This window comes from Mobula birostris, chromosome 3, assembly GCF_030028105.1.
Source record: "Mobula birostris isolate sMobBir1 chromosome 3, sMobBir1.hap1, whole genome shotgun sequence".
NCBI classification, from domain to species: domain Eukaryota; kingdom Metazoa; phylum Chordata; class Chondrichthyes; order Myliobatiformes; family Myliobatidae; genus Mobula; species Mobula birostris.
This window is the reverse complement of record NC_092372.1, coordinates 80,943,937-80,964,498: the sequence shown is the minus strand read 5'-3', so window position 1 is coordinate 80,964,498 and position 20,562 is coordinate 80,943,937. Positions and strand designations below refer to the sequence as shown.

Sequence of the window (20,562 nt, the reverse complement as noted above, 5' to 3'; positions counted from 1 at the left end):
GTTAGGTCCCACTGACTCATTTAAATGAGCAGAATGTTCATTGGAATATATTTTAAAAGCTCTGCCACACAATGTAGCACCAAAGGAAGTTCTCCAGCACATAGCTATAATGTATTTATACTTAACGGATGTAAAAACCAAAATGAGCCAGTGTGCATTTCATTAATATATTAAGATTTTGGTTTCGTATGTTAAAGCAGTGGTTGGAGACCTTGAAAACATGGCCTGATCAATCACCATAATACCAGTGTATTCAGATATGATTTTCACAGCTGCTTGTTTCCCATGGTTTAAAATTTTTTTTAAGTACTCCAGGACTGAGCCACTGAGACTTTATTACTGGATATCTCTTGATCTTTGTTCAAAAACATTTATAACATTGCTAAATGGCTTTCAGCAAGCATAAAAACAAAATTGAAATCAATTTTGAAGATTTTTGACAATATTCCACTTCTTTAGGTTGGCTCCTTTCAACTCTTTGTAGAAAATTACAAAGAAGCTGACTACTGGCTTCGAAAATTTGAAACTGATCCATTGCCAGAAAACACTCGCAAGCAGCTACAGTCCCAGTTTGAGAGATTGGTAATCCTAGATTACATCATCAGAAATACTGGTAAGTATAAAATCATTTGAAGCTAGAATGTAAGGGTTGCTCTTTTAAGTACTTAGAGAAATAGATTAGCCTTGGAATTTATTTATAAAATTCAAGGTTTGAACTAAGTTTTACATTTTACTGATTCTATTTTCCCATGTTTGGCTGCACCATGTTTAAAAGTACTGGAGTGAATGATTTCATTTATTTATTGTTTGATTGACGTATGGCACGGAGTGGGCGACTGGGCCATCTGGCCCTTCAAGCCGTGCTGCCCAGAGATGCCCTGATTTAACCCTAGTCTAATCACGAGACACTTTACAATGACCGGTTAACCTACCTACCCACCCAGTACATCTTTGGACTGTGGGAGAAAACCAGCTCTCCCGGAGGAATCCTACGTGGTCACAGGGAGAACATACAAATTCTTTACAGGCAGCAGCGGGAAGTGAACCTGGGTTATTGGTACTATAAAGCATTGTGCTAACCACTATGCTACCATGCCAGCCAAATCTTTTCCCTGCAATTCTCAGCCTTTTTGAAATCAAGTATATCAGTCCAATGGCATTGGCAATGTATGAGGTGCAGTGAGCTCGCTGGATGTATAAAGAGTTTTGGGTAGATGCTGCATTTGGATAAAAATCTGCATTTAGAATATGCAGTTTTGATTAAATATTCAAAAGCATGTCTGTCAGGTTAAAACTAGTACTGACATGTCCAGTGCAACGAAAATACCAAATTCAATCCGGGACTTTGTATGTATAAGGATGATCACTCAAAGATGCCCTTGTGGTACTTTATTGCAGGTGCATAATTTACAAAATATCATTCTTGCATTTGTTGTCCATTTCAAGTTAACACCTCTTTGCTTGGCTGTCTGTCACAATATGAAAATTAAACCACTTGGTGGAACTCTAGTTTTATATGAGTGATGCAACTCCTTTGCCTAAAGGATAGCATGTGAGCCCATGAGCTTCCTGCTAACTGCTCTAGTACTGGTCTACAGTTTTTCAGATTTATTGAGTTAAAGACATTCAAGCAGTATGCCTACTTCACAGCAGCTTGCTTGATGGGCATACTATTCACCATCCTAAAAGTCTATTTCCTCTATTGGTGGTATACCACAGTTGTAGTGCATTATGTTATGTAGATGGTAAGCAGTTACTCTCCTAGAATATTCTGACAGCAGCTCCCAAACCTGTTGTCTCTTTCATCATGAAGGATGAGAACAGCAGGTACATGGGAATGCAGCCGTGCTGCAGTCCCATCACAGTTGGAAATGTATTCATAGAGTTGTACAGCTTGGAAACAGGTCCTTCAGCCCAACTTGTCAAGGCCGATCTTGGTGCCCACTAAGCTAGTCCAATTTGCCAGGGTTTGGCCCACATTCCTCTAAACCTTCTGATCCAAGTGCCTCAACCACTCTTCAGCAGCTCTTTTCATATAGATGCTACCCTCTGTTTGAAGAAGTTGCCCGTCAGATTCCTTTTAAATCTTTTACCTCACACCTTAGTTTTTAGTTCCCTCTTTTCTGGGAAAAATGATAGGGTGAATGCACAATCTATATTTCCTCATGAATTTGTACACCCTTAAGGTCACCCTTCAATTTCCTATATCCCAAGGAATAAAGTGCCAGACTCTCCAACCCTTATAAATCGGGTTGAGTCCTGGCAGTATTCTTGTAGATCTTCTCTGTACTTTTTCCAGTTTAATGTTGACTTCCTTTTAACAGAGCAACTAGAACGGTACACAGTACTTGAGGCACTGTCTATACACGGCATTCCAAGGGCAGTCTCAACTGCAACATAATATCCCAACTCTATACTTGGTGCTCTGACTGAAGGCCAATGTGCCAAATGCTGTCTTCATCGTACTGTCTACCTGTGGTGCTGCTTTCAGCAAACATATGTACTTGTTCTTGTAGGTCCCTTTGTTGGACAAAACAACCCCAAGGCCCAAACATTCACTGAATAGGGCAAGCCCTTGTTTGACTTCACAAAATGCACTTCACACTTAACCGGATTAAAAGCCATTTGCCAGTCTTCAGCCCATTTACTTAGCTGTAATTTTAGATAACCTTCACTGTGTATGAGACCACTTATTTTCTTAACATCCACAGACTTACTAACTATGCCGAGCACAGTCTAATTCAATCCACTTTTATCGATAACAAACTACAAAGTACCTAGCACTGACCCCCTGTGGTACAATACTTGTTACAGTCTTTCAGTCTGAGAAACGGCGTTTAACTATCACTCACTTCTTTCTACTATTGAGCCAACAAGAATCTCCTAAGATCCCATGCAATCTAACTGACTATCCCTAAATAGACCTTGCTTATCCAAGTGTTGATAGATCCTGTTCCTTGGAATTCTCTCCAGTAATTTGCCAGGCTTGCAGGCCTGTAGTTCCATGGCTTGTTGTAAACTTAAATACGCTGGACCAATAACCACACCACAAACAGTTCTTTACTATATCCTTTTCACCAGTTTATTTGTTCGAACTCAGCCGGTGAGAATATTGGAGCCAAGCATCAGAGGGACAGAATTCCTCTCTCCCTCTGGCAGCTCGTGACAAACTTCTGTCTAACATGCAGAAACGTTACAATTTATAGAACTAGAGAAACAGAGCACTCAGTTCAACAGATATTCCTGCCAAGTCAGTTAGAGCAAAACTTAATTACTTAGATAAGAGGGTCCACAAAATGAAAGTTTTAATTACAAATGAATGTTCTGTTCAGTCCTTATCAGTTATTCTCTTTCATTAGACAAGAGGTTATATCCCAAGTTCCACCCGGGGGTCATTGTGCCCGACGCCAGCCCCCTAGTATCGACTACCCCTGGGCCTGAGTCAACGTAGTAGTAGACAAAGCAGGGAACTTAGTTCAATATGAGAACCCCAACTCTACATATATTCCCAAGGGACATCTGTGAGTCGTTAATCTAAACAAGCTGCAAGCGATTCTGCAGTGAAGGACAGACTTTGCACACTATCCAGAACGGAGCACACACAAGCTGGCACTTAATTTTAACCTGTTATTTACAAGAGTCCAAGAATCATTTCTTATGTCCCCAATACCCTTAAAACTTCATTATTGTCTTTGTGGGTCTAAAATAATTGTACATTAGCCACTTCCAGTCTTTTGGAACTTCACCAATGGCTAAACTTGAAGCAAATATCTTTGCAAGGGACCCCATAATTTCTTCCCTAGCTTCCCTTGGTCTGTGAATTCACGCAATCAGGCTCTGGAGATTTACTGAGATAGTCACATTGAAGATGCAGACTTCAGGTGAATGGTGATACCAGGGGAAGGAAGGGGAATAGGCAGTCAGTACAGAGTTCCCTTATGGCCATTCCTCTCACAAACAATTATGCCTCTTTAGATTCTGTTGAGAGGGATGTTCTTTCAGGGGCTGGCAGCAGTAGTTGTGTCTTTGACTAGAAGGGAAAAGGTGCAGACATGCAAATAATAATGATAGATAGTATAGTGAGGGGGAAAGATTGGAGATTCTGTGGCTGTTGAAGAAACTGCAGGATGGTTTGTTGCTTCCTAGGTGCTAGGTCGAGGCTGTCTCTGAGTGGCTGCAGAAAATTCTTTGAGGGGTGCAGACTGAGGTTGTTTTTCACATTGGTACAAATAACAGAAGTAGAACAAGGGATGAGGTCCTGCAAAATGAGTATAGGGAATTGGATAAGAAATTAAAATGTGGGTCTCGAGGAGTGAGCTCCAGATTACTGTTTGTGCCACATGCTAGTAAGTCCAGGAATGGTAAAAGTTAGGCCAGATGAATGTATGCCTGAAGAGGAAGTGCAGGGGGCAGGAGTTTGTTGAAAAGCAGGACTTGGCAACTCAGTGTTCTGGGATATTGAGGTTTTAGGCTTGATCGAGGAACGGGTAAGAGTTGCCTTTTTGATAAGAACAGTGCTGGGGGGGGGATATTTTTGAGGAAGAGTCTAATGAGGTCATCTGGGTAGAACTTGGAAATAAGGGGATGATCACCTTGGTGGACTATATTAGACCAATGGTTCCCTAACTTTTTTGGGTTACTGCCCCCTTGGCTCCCAGACTACATCTCCAGCGCTTCCCTCTCTCTTTCTGGTCATTGCATAGAAACTATAAAGCATTTTGATTTATGATGCACAGTAAAAGAAAATATGAACCACAAATTCAACACAGTGATAAATAATTGTAAAAATTATTCAAATGGATTCAAAGCTACAAATAGAATTATATATCTATCCCCTTAGTTACCTCTTCACATATCTCATTTTTATTTTACTGTTAATTTAACTGAAGAATCTTGAGGGATTACCTTTAACTTTGCCTGCCAAATCTCATACCCACTCTGCCCTCTTCATTTCCCTCTTCAGCCCGGTCTTAAGCTTTTCGTTTATCAAGGAATTCATGCACACGCAGATGCCTAAATATGATGAACACTTTCTTCTCTTTCTTTACCAGAGCATCGATATTTCTCATCAGCGTGGGTTTCCCGATCTTGGAATGTCTGCCCTTTGATTTTAAAGTGTTACCAAATTGATCCTAGTTAGATCCTGCCTAATGCTTTCAAAGCTGGCCCTGCTTCAGTTCAGAACAGGTCCACGGGTTAATGTCTTATCTTTTCCCATAACCCCTTTAAAACTAAGAATTGTGATCATTGAACTTAATGTGCTCTGGAACTGCCACTTCAATTACTTGGCCAGCCTCATTCCTTAAGAGGTGGTCCATTATTTCTCCTTCCCCATAAGTTCTCTTATATTTTGTGTGAGGAAACTGTCTTGGCCACACTAAAATCTTCCCCACCCAGGCCCTTTGCACTCTGGATAGCTCAGTCGATTCTGAGAAATTTGAAATCTCCCACTAGCATTACCCTATTATTCCCACTACTATATGCAATTTCTTGAATCATCTCCTCAAATTTCATCTGACCACAGGGTTTGGGGGGGGGGGGTTTGTCTAAGTGGGCACTGAATGTTGTTGAATAGTGGACTGGGGAGTGCAAGTTCACAGTTTGCTGAAGGTGGCCACGTAAATAGTGTGATGAAGGAAATATCAGTGCATTGAATTTAGGAGGAGAGACATTACGTTGCAGTTGTGTAATTTATGGTGAGGCTGCACTTAGAGCTTTACATAGTTTTGGTCACCCTGTTGTAGGAAAGACTGGAGGGGGTGCAGGAGGAGGGTTTAGGAGGTTGTTGTCTGGACTAGAAATCCTGAGTTAATAGGGGGAGGTTAGTCATGTTGGATTCCCTGGAACAAGGAGTGATCTCATAGAAAGATGTTTATAAAATCAGGGATATAGGTAAGGTGGGCGGTCAGTCTTTTTCCAAGGGCTGGGGAGTCCAAAACTAGAGGGCACACATACATCCAGATGTTGACACTTAAAGATGTCCTTGATGGTGGGTGGGTTGTGCCTGTGATGGAGCTGGCTGAGTCTTCAACCTTCTGCGGCCTCTTGCATTCTTGTGCATTGGAGCCTACATACCAAACTGTGATGCAACCACTCCACTATACATCTTTAAAGCTTTTTTATATATGAAAAACAAATCTGTGTCAATCACAGCTGTAGAAGTCAACGTGAAGCTGAAATGACTGCAACATTTAAATTCTGAAGGAAATATAAATGAAAACTGGAAAAATTGTTTTGTGTTTTTTGGTGATTTATACATAAGGCAAAAGAACTGGGTACCAGATCAATTGACTAGTTTCTCTTCTCTCCACAGATAGAGGAAATGATAACTGGTTAATGAAATATGAAAAACCAGAAAATACAACAGAGTTTTGTGATAAAGTGAGTGGTGGAAATTTTCATGATATGGAGTATTTTTATTCTTGGTATCTTGCAAGTTTGATTTTTTTTGTTGTTTCAAGGGAAAGTACATTTTGTTTTTAAGCAAAATATACTTATTAAACATATACATCTCCATATACCCATCTACACCTCCAACTCCATAATTCCAGCAGACTCAGGAGGAAAGCAATCAGCATAACCAGAGACGCTACACACCCCGGCCACTCCCTGTTTGACCTGCTGCTGTCCAGCAAAAGGTTCAGGACGCTAAAAGCCAGAACAAATAGACTGAGGAACAGCTTCTATCCCAGAGCTGTGGCCTCCATCACACCACTCCCACAGAACAATGACTGAAACTGAGCACATACGAGGACTCAAGTACTTGCACTAACGGCACTTTGTGCATTACTGTGATATTCTGGTGCTGCTGCAACTCATTTTCTGCTACTTACCTATTTAATGCTGTTTTCCTATTACTGTCTTGTTTTTATCTACTGCTTTATTTAATTGCCTGAGAGGAAGCCAAACAGAGTTTCATTGTACCTATGTATAATGATAATAAAGATCATTCAATTCAATATGTATAGGTCGTCAAGTTATAAAATATTTTATACATCTTTCATGGCCAATTTGTATTGTCAGTCACTTGAGGTACTATGTCCTGTGTTGTCTCATTGACAATTGGAGCTGCTCATATTCAAGCTAGTGGAGAGTATTGCATTGTATTCCTACTTCTGTCGTGTTGACAGTAGCAAGGATTTGGGGTCAGGGAAGGAGCTAAGTATATAGTGTCTGATATGTTCTTGTAACCATTGTATTTTTGTGGCGAGTCCATTTGAATTTCAAGATGTTGATTTTGGGGTCTCTGTGATGATAATGCCTTTGGATGTAAATGTAACATGGAAGTAGCATGAGTCCAGCAATTCTGCATTTGCCATCAAACACACAGTTACATTCATCCTGTTTTATTCTCTACTCATTTACATAAACTTCTCCTCGATGTTATCGCTCAATTCGAAACCAGGGATAGTTTACATTCCTTATTTAATTACGAAGGAGCTGGTTGGATGGGAAAAATTTAATGATGGAGGTTGATCAAGACGAGGGTTGTTTTCTTTAGGATGAGAAGTCTGAGGGATAATTGAATTGTGGTAACTAGAATATTAGTTGCAGAATAATTGCGAAATGAGCATCTATTTCTTTGAAGTGGTTACATCGATAACAAGGGAGCAGAAATTTCAAGGTAATGTGTAGGATCTGATGGAGTCTGACTATTTCCATTCAGAGTTTGGTAGGGTTTACATGTTGATAAGGTTGTCATATGTGCATTTTAAAAAGACTTGGATCGGCAGTTGTTTTGCTATTAGACTGCAGAAAGCCCAAGCTACTGATTACAAGGAGTTGAAAAGTGGGCAGCATGGTAGAGGGAAAGACTAACCAGCTGTCCTCAGGGTAGTGGCAGTGGGAGAAGGAGAAAGAGAGAGAAACTGTGTGGGGGAGCCGGGGGGGGGTGAGCTGAAGAAGAGAGGAAAGCTAAAGGCTGATCTGAGGGATAAGGGCATAGAAAGGGAGTTAAAGGAACAGAAGGGGAAGTTGGAAGAGAATCCTGGGTTGTTGGGGGGGTGAGAGTTGCAGGGAGTTGGTCTGAAAGGGGAAGTGAGAGAAAATGGAGACTTCCTCCTGTCCCATGCCTCCACCCCTCCCTTTCACCCAGTTATTGATATGAACAGACCAAATACTGTACGTGGCAATCTTGAAACAGATACTGATCAAAATAGCGCAGGCAATCATCTGAGCTCATTTATGCCATTGGCATTGGAAATCTTAGATGGGAAATGATGTCACCTCATTCAAGGAAGATTTTGAAAGTCTGTGTTCTGGTTCATGCTTGATTGTGGTACGTGGAAATTAATAGGATTACTGGGTATGTTTTTTGTTTACTTCGTGGGTATTTTAAGTGGAATTGCTATTGCCAATAGCTTTTTAACACATTCCATTAATACATTTTAGTATTTGTAGCTATAAAGTTAAAACTATTCTTTTATATTTGTAGGATTCAGAATGGACACATTGCAAAGAACCTATCATTAAAATTGCAGCCATTGACAATGGATTGGCATTTCCATTTAAGCATCCTGATGAATGGAGAGCTTGTAAGTACTGTTAAAATCTATAGTATTTTCAGTTCTCAGAGTGAAGCACTTTTCAAAGATTGTAATCTGTTTAAAATCCTTAATTTTAATTTTTTCCTGCATGTTTTTCCACTTGTGAAATGTTTTAATGATGTCAGCTTTGAGAATGTTAGATTATGAAGACACGTAGTCCTCTTTTATTGTCATTTAGTAATGCATGCATTAAGAAATGATACATTATTTCTTCTTCCGGTGTGATATCACAAAACACAGGACAGATGAAGACTGAAAAAAACTGACAAAACCACATAATTATACCATATAGTTACAACAGTGCAACAATACCATAACTTGATGAAGAAGTCCATGAACACAGTAAAGTTCAAAGTTTCTCAAATGTCCCACATTTCACGCAGACAGGAGAAGGAAGAAAAACCCTCCCTGTCATGCCGACCACAATCCGACTCTGAGTCATCCGAAAACTTCGAGCTTCGATCAGCTCTCCGACACCGAGTACTGAGCACCATCTCTGTCCAAACGATTCGATCTCCTTTTCAGTCGCCAAAAGCAGGCAAGGCCGTGGATTTTGAGGCCTACCCTCCGAAAGATTCCTGACCACACAGTAACGACAGCAGCGAACGGGTGTTTCAGAAATTTCTCCAGATGTTCCTCTGTGCTTTCACGTCCATTCTCCATCAAATCAGAATTGTCCACGGCCCCTATTTAACAGATACGATATCATTTTTCACCGGAGGGCTACGCACACGCAGACGCGCCGCCATCTTCTCCTCCCACCATGTTGTGACTTTAACATGCAATCCTGTTCTTGTAAATCATTTTAAAATGATGCCCCTTGTTTATATTTTCAACCCTTTTTAGTTCACACTTGGTATTAACAGTTCAGGCTAGACTGAAGAAGCAGGAGAGGGAAAGACGATATGTACGTAATAGATGCATGGTGAATAATAAGCACAGTAAGATGCTATGCAGGCAATTGTATTCGGTAGATAAAACATTATATTGGGAACTGTGTAGTCCTGCATCTTGTTTGGCAGGATGAGGAGGTAATATATGGAAAAGGGTGCAATTCAAATAAGCATAGTTAAATACCCGAAAGCAGGTACAGTCAAGTTATAGAAAAGTGCAGTATGGAAACGAGTCCTTTAGCAGCTCATTCCACACTCTCATGACCCTCAGTGAAGAAGTTTCCCTCTGTGTTCCCCTTAAACTTTTCACTTTTCACCCTTAACCTATGTCCTCTAGTTGTCGTTCCACCCAACCTCAGTAAGGGATAAAAAGCCTACTTGCATTTACCCTATCCATAACCCTCTATCAAATCTCTCCTCAATCTTCTGCGCTTCAAGGAATAAAGTCCTAACCTTTTCAATCTTTCCTTCCAACTCAGGTCTTTTAGCCCAAGCAACATCAAGTCAAGTTGCTTTTTATTGTCATTTCAACCATAAACTGCTGGTACAGTACACAGTAAAAACGAAACAACGTTCCTCCAGGACCATGGTGCTACATGAAACAACACAAAACTACACTAGACTAAGTGAAACAACACAAGGCCACACAGACTACAGACCTACACAGGACTACATAAAGTGCACAAAACAGTGCAGGGCAGTACAATAAATAATAAACAAGACAATAGGCACAGTAGAGGGCAAATTACAATATAATAATAAATGATGTAGATGTCAGTCTAGACTCTGGGTATTGAGGAGTCTGATGGTTTGGGAGAAGAAACTGTTGCACAGTCTGGTCATGAGAGCCTGAATGCTTCAGTACCTTTTGCCAGATGGCAGGAGGAAGAAGAGTTTGTATGAGGGGTGCGTGGGTGTAAATATCTGTAATGGCGGGAAGATCTTCTCAGCTGACCTCACTATCTGCTGCAGGGTCTTGTTCAATTTCCGAACCAGGCAGTGATGCAGCTGCTCAGGATGTTCTCGATACATCCTCTGTAGAATGTGGTGAGGATGGGGGGTGGGAGATGGACTTTTCTCAGCCTTTGCAGAAACTAGAGGCACTGCTGTGCTTACTTGGCTATGGAGCTGGTGTTGACGGACCAGGTGAGATTCTCCGCCAGGTGAATGCCAAGAAATTTGGTGCTCTTACCGATCTCTACGGAGGAGCTGTCAATGTTCGGTGGAGAGTGGTTGCTCTGTGTCCTCCTGAAGTCAACAACCATCTCTTTTTTTCACATTCAGAGATGGGTTGTTGGCTCTGCACCAGTCCGTTAGCTGCTGCACCTCATCTCTGTATGCTGACTCGTCGTTCTTGCTGATGAGACCCACCACGGTTGTGTCATTGGTGAACTTGATGATGTGATTTGAGCTGTGTATTGCTGCACAGTCGTGGGTCAGCAGAGTGAACAGCAGTGGACTGAGCACATAGCCCTGGGGCAGGGGGAGGGGAGGGGGTGGCGTGCTCAGTGTGATGGTGTTGGAGATGCTGCTCCCGATCCGGACTGACTGAGGTCTCCCAGTCAGGAAGTCTAGGATCCAGTTGCAGAGGGAGGTTCAGGCCCAGTAGGCTCAGCTTTCCAGTTTCTGAGGAATTATTGTGTTGAATGCAACAGAATAGAACTGAAGTCTATGAACAGCATTCGAACATACGTGTCTTTTTTGGGCTAGGTGGGGGGTGGTGACGATGGCGTCGTCTGTTGAACGGTTGGGACGATAATCGAACTGCAGGGGGTCCAGTGAGGGGGGGCAGCAGGATCTTGATATGCTCATGACAAGCCTCTCAAAACACTTCATGATGATGGATGTGAGTGCAACGGGATGGTAGTCATTGAGGCAGGACACTGAAGACTTCGGCACGCGGACAATGGTGGCGGCCTTGAAGCACGTTGGAATTATGGTGCTGCTCAGGGAGATGTTGAAAATGTCCCTGAGAATATCCTTCAGCTGGTCTGCACATCCTCTGAGCACTCTGCCAGGAATATTGTCTGGTCCAGCAGCCTTCCGTGGGTTGACTCTGCATAGGGTTCTCCTCACCTCGGCCATGGTAAGACACAGCACCTGGTCATTGGGAGGAAGAGTGGTCTTTTTCACCACCACGTCATTTTCCACCTCAAAACGAGCATAGAAGTTGTTCAACGCATCAGGGAGGGAGGCATCACCAGCACAGGCGTCCTTTCATTGGTGATGTCCTGAATGCCCTTCCACATGTGCTGCATGTCGCCGCTGTAAAAATGCTCTGGTTCTGTTGGCAGCACAAGTCTAGGGAAGACAACCTCTGACCCTGCCAAACGTGTGAGATTGAGATGCAAGCACACCCCCAAAACCTCATTTGTGTGGATACCCTGTTACAAATAAGTACCACGAAATAACAGACGGTGCACCACATACAATTAAACAATTTAGCTTTAGAATTCTTAATTCGACTAAAGGGTTAGTAAAGAAAAAGCAAAAAAAAAAAATAAGGGCCCATTTTAATGAAACAGTCTAATGTGCACACGATGGAGCTCACGATTTCCCCTTCGCCAATCCTCCTTCGATCTCCCTGGGCTTGGTCGAATCATGGCCCCACACCAGGTTGAGTCCTATGACCCTTTTCTCTCCAGTGTCTTCTCCCATCATCTCCCACCAAACAAAAGACCCAGCTCACACTGGTGTCAGGCACATAACACGAAAACACACTCCCTTCATTGGACAGCACACATTACAAAACACCCGTTATCTCTAACCATAACCCAAACACTTCCTGCTTCTACCAAAAGACCATTACGTTAGCAGTGAAACCTTTCCCAGGGTGTTACACTTGTAAATTCTTCCTGTACTCTTTCAACCTTTTTTTTTAAAACGTCTTTTCTGCAGGTAGATGACCAAAACTGCACACAATACTTCAAATTAGGCCTTGGCAGCATCTTTTATAACTTTGACATAACATTCCATCTCCTGTTCTCATACTTTGATTTATGAAGGCCAATGTGCCAAAAGCCGCCTTTACAGCTATATCTACCTGTGACATTACTTTCAATGAAATGTGCACCTGTATTCCCAGATCCTTTTGTGTACAGTACTTCTCAGTACTGTAAATAGTTAAAGCTAAGAATGCTATTTATTGTCAGGGTAATTGAATACATCCTCTCATATCCCTTTTGCCAATCAACTGTCCAGCTCTTGGCTCCATCCCTCCCCCTCCTGTCTTCTCCTATCATCTTAGGTCTCCCCCTCCCCCTCCTACTTTCAAATCTCTTACTAACTCTTCTTTCAGTTAGACCTGACGAAGGGTCTCGGCCTGAAACATCGACTGTACCTCTTTCTAGAGATGCTGCCTAGCCTGCTGCGTTCACCAGCAACTTTTATGTGTGTTGCTTGAACAAGGAAGGTTTTGCTTTGGCAGAGGGCACTGATGGAACTGTATCTGGGCTTGTATGTTGCTGTCCTTATTCAGGAAAGATGTTACTGTGTTTGAAGCAATTCTGAGAAGGTTTACTAGAGTAATACAAATACCTGTAACAGAAATTTGAGCAGGCTTGGTTTCTATTCAGTGGTATTTAGAGGAGTAAGGAGTTAGTTGATTGAAAGGATGGAGTGAAACATTTTGAGGGTCAAATTTTTGGAACTTGCTCAAATGGCAAGGGAAATGGAATTTTCAACTATTTTAAGGTAGAAGGAAATTATTCTGGAAAACATCTTGGAGAAATGTTACTTGGAGGAGAAGAGCTTTCAGGCATGATCTTATTGAATGACAACTGAGGTGAATAGGCAACTCCTATTCCTAAATTATCTGTGCAAAGTTCATTGAAAGTGACTAGGCAGGTTGGAAAAATGATTTGAAAAAGAAATGGGATCCTGAGTTTTAGAAATAGAAGCCTGGGATACTGGAACAAAAGAGAAGTGTTGAATCTTTGAGGAACACTGGCGTGACCTTGATCCCTAAAATCTACTTTGTTGTTTAGCATAATTAATCTGATCTTTCAACCCAGTGCCACTTTCCTGCACTAACCGTATTCTTTGATTCACCACATATTTAAAAATAGTGGATCTGTCATATGCATGCTCAGTGACAGAACCTCCACAGTCCTCTTGTGTAGAACATTTTAAAGATTCACCATCCTGGATGAAGACTGTTGTTTTAATCTCTATCTCGACTAATGAACCCTTATTTTGAGATAATCTTTGTTCTAGATCTCCAGTGTAAGGTTAACTGTGTCAAATCTTTAAAATTTTGTAAATTTATATGAGTTCTCCTCAGAGCCTTGTAAACTCTAGAGCACGGATTCGCAACCAGGGGTCTATGGACCCTTGTTCGTGAGTTTTCAGCACACTCTGCTTCATCTTCCCTCCAATTACAAATCCAACATCCCAGGAATCAACTGTTGAACGTCAGTATTCCAAATTGATCTCACCCTATGTAATTGGAGCATGTTGTTTCTATTCTTGTCCTCAAGTCATCTTGCAATAAAGTCCAAAATATTGTTGAACTTTCTATTTGCTAGCTTTCAATAATTTGTGTACAAGTACATCCAGATCCCTTCTAAGTACCTCTGAATCTCTCGTGATTTGAGTATTGTCCTGTTCTTGGTGTCAAGCATGAAGGAAAAGGTTTTGGAAAGGGTGCAGAAAAAATGTGCTAAAATGATTCATGGAATAAAGAACTTAAGTTAGGTAGCAAGGCTAGAGAAGCTAGTCCTGTTCTCCTTTGTACAAAAGAGGTTGCAAGAAGATCTCTTAGGAGCATTTGAAATCACATAGGGTGTAGATAGAGACAGTTTCTACTGGTGAATGTCAAGAACGAAGGACACAGAGTGAAGGTGATCGGCAAAGTAATTAAGACTAGGGTTTTTTGTACACATCAACTGGTACATTGCTGCTGGTGGTAGCGGGATCTGAATAAGCGTCCAGAATATGCAGGAGGGTAGCAAAGTGCGACTAGCTGAATTGCTTGATAGGCCAGATGGCTTCCTGTCTTGACCATTTGCTCATGCACTTTATTTCCTTAAATTTATCTTTTTTCCAAATGTTACCCATCCAAGTCCTAGCAGGTTTGCTAATAAAACTGAGGCATTCTAGGTTATAGTTTTAGAGTATACTTTGGCCGACTTTGTACAATTTGATATCTACAGTATAGAGCAAGTACTCATGCTTGAATGTTGACAGCTCAAGGCAGAACAGCTACTGGTTATAGCTGAGTTCCCAGATGTGATGACTTGGAAGGTTAGGGTAGGAAAGGTAACAATTACAATGAGCTTTAAATCTTTGGGGAATTTAATTAATAAACAAAATGTTGGAAAATACATCTGTGGAAAGGGAAACGCATATTTTGGAACAAAAATAATTTGTCAGGACTGTAAAAGAAAGTGAGTTGTGTTTTTAAACTCTCATCACTGATACCATACAGCCCTCATTGCTATGGAAAAGCTCTGTTCAATGCAAGTTGGCACTTCCATTGTACCCTGAGTAATGGACTACCTAACTAGCAGACCACAATTTGTGCGGCTTCAGAGTTGTGTATTGGGCATGACTATCAGCAGCGCAGGGCTCCACAAGGTACTGTATTGGCTCCTTTCTTGTTTACCCTGTATACCTCGGACTTTAGATACAACACTGAGTCATGTCATCTGCAGGAAATCTCTAATGACTCAGCAATAGTTGGGTGTATAAAGGGAGGGCAGGAGGATGAATACAGTGCCAAGATGGAGGACTTTGTCAAATGGTGCAAGCTGAATCATCTGCAGCTCAACATCAGTAAGACAAAGGAGATGGTGATGGACTTTAGGAAGATTAAGCCTGCACTGCTCCCTGTTACCATTGATGGTGAGAACGTGGATGTGGTGAGGATCTACAAGTACCTGGGAATGCACCTGGATGACCGACTTGAGTGGAGCACTAACGCAGAGGCTGTGTACAAGAAAGGCCAGAGTCACCTCTACTTCCTGAGGAGACTGAGGTCCTTTGGAGTATGCAGGCCTCCCCTTCAGATGGTCTACCAGTTTGTTGTCACCAGTACAATCTTCTCTGTGGTGGCGTGCTGGGGCAATGGCATCACATGGGTGCTGCCAACAAGCTCAATAAACTGATTAGAAAGGCTGGCTCTGTTATAGGAGGCAAACTGGATACACTGGAGGCTGTGGAAGAATAAAGAAGCCTCCAGAAAATCCTGGCAGTTTTAGACAATGTTTCTTACCTCTCTGCGCGCCACCTTGGCTGACCAGAGGAGCACTTTTAGTAATTGACTAAGATGACTGCACTATTCCAAAGAGCACCAAATAAAGTCATTCTTATCCCCTGCCATTAGGCTCTATAATGAGTCAACCTATTGCCAGGGAAGTAATCTTGTAATCTTTGACTTGTAAATCTCGTACATCTTATTTTTAAGCTAACTTATTTTTATTCATACTTCTCTTCTAATATTTGTATATCTGTGCACTTGTAATGCTACTGTGACACTGTAATTTCCTTTGGAATCAATAAAGGAATTGAATTAATCTATCTAACTGCTCAGTTGAGTGCTTCCATCCTCTTCTATATTTCATTTGGAATTGCAGAATTTGGTTTTTCTTACTTTTGTTCTTCATCTATTTATTTCAACAGATCCATTTCATTGGGCCTGGCTTCATCAAGCTAAGATTCCTTTTTCACAGGAGACGAGAGATTCGATCCTTCCTCGAATTTCAGATATGAACTTTGTTCAGGATCTCTGTGAAGATCTTTATGAACTCTTTAAGGTTTGTTATGTTTCTAGTTGTCTTCTGTTTTAAGCTCATTATTCAGAAAAACTCCAGAGTCCAGTGGAGAGAGGAGACTTGATTGAAAATGGCAGTTTGTATGTAATGCTGAAGTTTATGTTGTATGATTTTATTTATACAATATTCAGTAAGCTTTTTTTCTTGGGAAAGTAGAACTGTTCTGTGATTTATGTTTACATTTACTGCTGTTCATAGATCAATTTATCCTAAGTAATTGTTAATTACTCATTTTTAATGAATATCAAAACTGGCAGATATAAAAGGTAAGTCAATCCATCAAGTTAGAACATCACTGAATTCTGCACCTCTCATCTTTTCTCTTTTAAACCTTAAAAGTATTTACTATCAAAATATTCAATCCAATTATAATTACGTTCTACTATCTTGTTAATTAAAGATGTTAAAGTTCATCTTTATAAATTATCTATTGTATCCAAGTAACCATGATTGCTGCTTCATCTGTGTTCAGATGAAAAAGCCATCATAGTTATGCAAGCACCTTGTAAAATTAAGGATCTCCATTGGCCAGGGTCAACCATGAATGTGTTTACCAGCTGTCTACATTGTCACAAGCCAAGGCAGTACGATATAGAGAGCAAGCTGCTGCCCATGCAGCAAGCTCCCCTCTCCACACAGCTGAGTAAATCCAAAGCAACAGCACCAGTAGCATCACAGGAGTTGCCAGTCAGTATTGAACTCAGCTGGACTGCCTCGGGGTCTCCAGCTCCGGATTTCCCCATGAGTGCAAGACAGCAGAAGTTTGAAATCACTTTCCTTCTAGATGAGCTCCAACCATGTCTGACGAGTCCCATCTGTCCAGAGTGACCGGTTTTAAGGTGCCAGTAACCCACCTTTGCCCTTCTCCTGTCCGTAGAAACAGTTCTGCCAGGCTAAGCCACACTTGAAGGTCAGGAGCTGGGACTTGGTTAGTGGAGGCCGTTTGAGATGCATGCAAACAGGAGCATTTAATAGGTACTGAGAGCTTATTGCCACTGCAACCCCCCTTCCTGAACCTTTAGGATCTACGTAATATATTGTTTACCAATATTATGAGTTGTACTTAGTAAGCGTTTAATATTTTTTATGCTTAGTTCTTAGAATTGCTTTGGGTGCTTATTTTTGCTGTTCTGAGGCAGCCAAATATTGGCTATTTTAGGAATATACAGTATTTTGGGAATTTTTTTTTGAAGTAAAACTTTCTGCATAGCTACACGAACATGTCAGAAGAGAAAAGGGGATAGGAATCCAAATGATTGACAACAGGGAAATCCGGCCATTTTGCGGATAGAGCGGAGTTGTGCAACAAAGCACTCTCCCAATCTACGTTGGGTCTCACCAATGTAGAGGAGGCCATTGGGAGCACCAGATACAGATTCACTGGTGAAGTGTTGCTTCACCTGGAAGGACTGTTTGGACCCAGAATGGAGGTGAGGGAGGAGGTGAATAGACATGTGTAGCATTTCTGTTGCTGGCAAGGATACGTGCCAAGAGGTAGATTAGCGGGACAGGATGAATGGGCAAGGGAATCGCAGAGCGAACATTCCCTGTGGAAAGCAGAGAGTGGGGTGAGGTAGAGTCACGTTGAAGATGGCAGAAATTGTGGAGAAACTAGCGTCTTTAGCTAGTTTTATCAAATATAACAAATTAAAATATTTCAAAGTATATATGAATTATCAAATATAGATAATTAATACTTTTGCATCATCAGATTGGCCCGAAACAAAATAGTAATTTTGTTTTTCCTTTGTACCTGCTATAAATCATATGCTGCAAGGATGTGATTATTGTTGCGTCCTTTGAAAATTGTTGTCTTTTCAACCAGGAGCTTTTAATTGTTTTTAGTCCGCTCTGTATTGGATGATCTTCTTTCTCATTGTGAACGAGTAATCCCAGAGCAAGGTTGCTAGTGATTTGAAAAGGAAGTAATAGGTCTTGTATTGTGTCATTAGGTTAAATTAAATAATAGCTTCTCTTTTTTTTTTCAGATATCCATTTTGTTCAGGTGCCAGATATTTTTCCTGTTTTTCATTTCATTTTTATAGCACTTTTCTTGAATGAGAAGCTAATTGAATGCACCAGTACAGAATTGATAAAACGATTGACTGTGTGGATCTGTTTCTTGGCACATCCAAAGAATGAGAGTTTGTTTTAAATAATGACTTAAAGTTTTCTGCTCATGGTATAAAGGGCATAAGCCAAGTAAAAGCCCTGCTTATGGGAATGAGAGTTTAATATTTAAATACACTTCCTTTCAGACTGACAGAGGGTTTGACAAAGCTACTTTTGAACTGCAGATGTCAGTGATGAGAGGACAGGTAATATTTGCATGTGATTGGACTTCAAATTTGCTGTGAAATAAAGTTCAAGATTTCACTTGGAAGTTGTATACTTTTAACTGCTTTCTGTTGAAATGTTTTTTGTTTATCCAGATACTTTGATATAGAAATATTTGCCTGATACTGTATCTAATATTTGGCTGTAAAATTAACATTTTTCTCCAAAATTCATGGAAGAAATTGTTAATACACAGTGAATATTATCATCCTTAATGCAGAACCATGGATGAATGAAACCTGTAATAAACATTATTTATAGTGGTAATCTGTTGGAAAGACTGCAGTTCAATTAGTGCATTGGAGTAGCTTGTAAAACTGATCAGAATTTATAAATCGTGAAGTAATTGGAAATGATGCACCTTCTTTCTTTTTGTTTAGATTTTGAACCTTACTCAGGCACTTAAAGATGGAAGAAGTCCTATTCAGTTAGTTCAGATGCCTCGTGTGGTTGTGGAACGAAGTAGTTCTGGAAGTCAAGGCAGGATAGTCCACCTGAGCAATGCCTTTACCCAGACATTTCACTGCCGCAAACCATTTTTCTCATCTTGGTAATGAATGTATAAATACATTTATAGGCCTTTTAAATGATTTCTAGCTATCTGTTTCATACCACCATGTCACTGTAAATATGCAAATAGGTGACTGAAAGGGAGAAAACTTGAACTCTATATGTCACCTTTTAAAATATAAAAAGGTGAAACTTATCTACTGTAATTGCCAAAAATAGTTGCTTTGGTGTACTTCATCAGATGTTAGATACTGAAAGTAATGTTTACAACTTTTGCAGCGTTAATACTTGAGCAATCTTTAGTGTCAGGGAACATGAACTGCTGTCTTATTGTATTTTTATAAGAACTGCATCAAAATTTTCAAATGGTAATGTATTATATATCTGGGCAGGGGTATTCTATAGGGAACTTCTTGAATAAAGATGTTTGTGTTTATACGTTTAGACCAAAAACTTTAATTTCATACAGAGCATAAGGATTTCTTTTGTAACTGGCACTGATCACTGTATTTGTTTCATTGAAAAGCATTAAAGCAATGGTGAAACCAACTGTACATTTGAATGGGGTTAATTACAGTTCACTAGAGTCAACCATGTTTGCTCTCTGAAGAGAACTGAAGTGTTAAATTATAGCTAATCCAGTACAGTTCATTTTAAAGCCTTTTTCTGAAAATCATACAATATTGTAGTGCATTTGTTTGAATTTATACAGATTATGACCTTCAGTATTGATTCCCAATGAAGGGTGGAAGTTTTGCATGCAGAAAGTTGAAAATGAACAAATTACATTCTGAAATGGGTTTAGAATAATAAGTAAACAAATGCTTAATTATGTTTCCTCTTTGAGCTTTATCTTGTCACTTTGAGATAAAAAGGTACTGTAGAGGGATTTAAAACCACTGTCATTATGGTCTTACATTTGATGAATCATTCAGTATACATTGTTGCTCCAACAATAAAGTGCCAAGAATTGAGGTGCAAGTGAAGTGCGCTATTATATATAGGCCTTAGTAATTTCCTAGGGCTTCTGTACTATTACCATGCTCTGGAAAGAGCTAAATTGTAGGATTAATCCCATAAAAATAATGGTGATGAAAATTTGCAGTATTCAAGCCCATGCTCATGTCACTTATTTAATCCAAAAGATAATGTGACTGGAAACCTGAACAGCATAATTTACATTTCCTAAATTTGCTTTTGAATTAGACACAAGACCCTGCTGATGCTAGAAATCCAGAGCAACATAGAAAATGCTGGAGGAAGTCAGCAGGTCAAATGGAAAGCAGCATCATGGCCAAAGTGGCCATGGACTGGTATGTTAGAACGGGAACAAAATGAGAACTGAAGTGATTGGCCACAGGGAAGTTCCACTTTTTTTGTGGATGGAGCCAAGGTGCTTGTCGGGTCTCAGAAATGTAGAGGAGGCTGCATCTGGAGCACTGGATACTGTAGACGACCCCAACAGATTTGCATGTTGCCTCACCTAGAAGGAATGTTTGGGAC

The 20,562-nt window shown here is 40.6% G+C and overlaps 1 protein-coding gene across 1 annotated transcript in view; it reads left to right on the top strand.

The window, feature by feature from the left end:
- Positions 1-19,837, top strand: part of LOC140195133 (phosphatidylinositol 4-kinase type 2-beta-like) — a 52,724-nt gene extending 32,887 nt beyond the window's left edge. The window contains exons 4-9 of the mRNA XM_072252949.1: positions 460-613; positions 6,314-6,381; positions 8,435-8,534; positions 16,061-16,194; positions 18,471-18,530; positions 18,930-19,837. Of these exons, the coding sequence (XP_072109050.1) occupies positions 460-613; positions 6,314-6,381; positions 8,435-8,534; positions 16,061-16,194; positions 18,471-18,530; positions 18,930-19,103 (690 nt within the window). The 3' untranslated portion in view covers positions 19,104-19,837. The remainder of the gene's footprint in view (positions 1-459; positions 614-6,313; positions 6,382-8,434; positions 8,535-16,060; positions 16,195-18,470; positions 18,531-18,929) is intronic.
- The last annotated feature ends 725 nt before the right edge of the window (positions 19,838-20,562 follow it).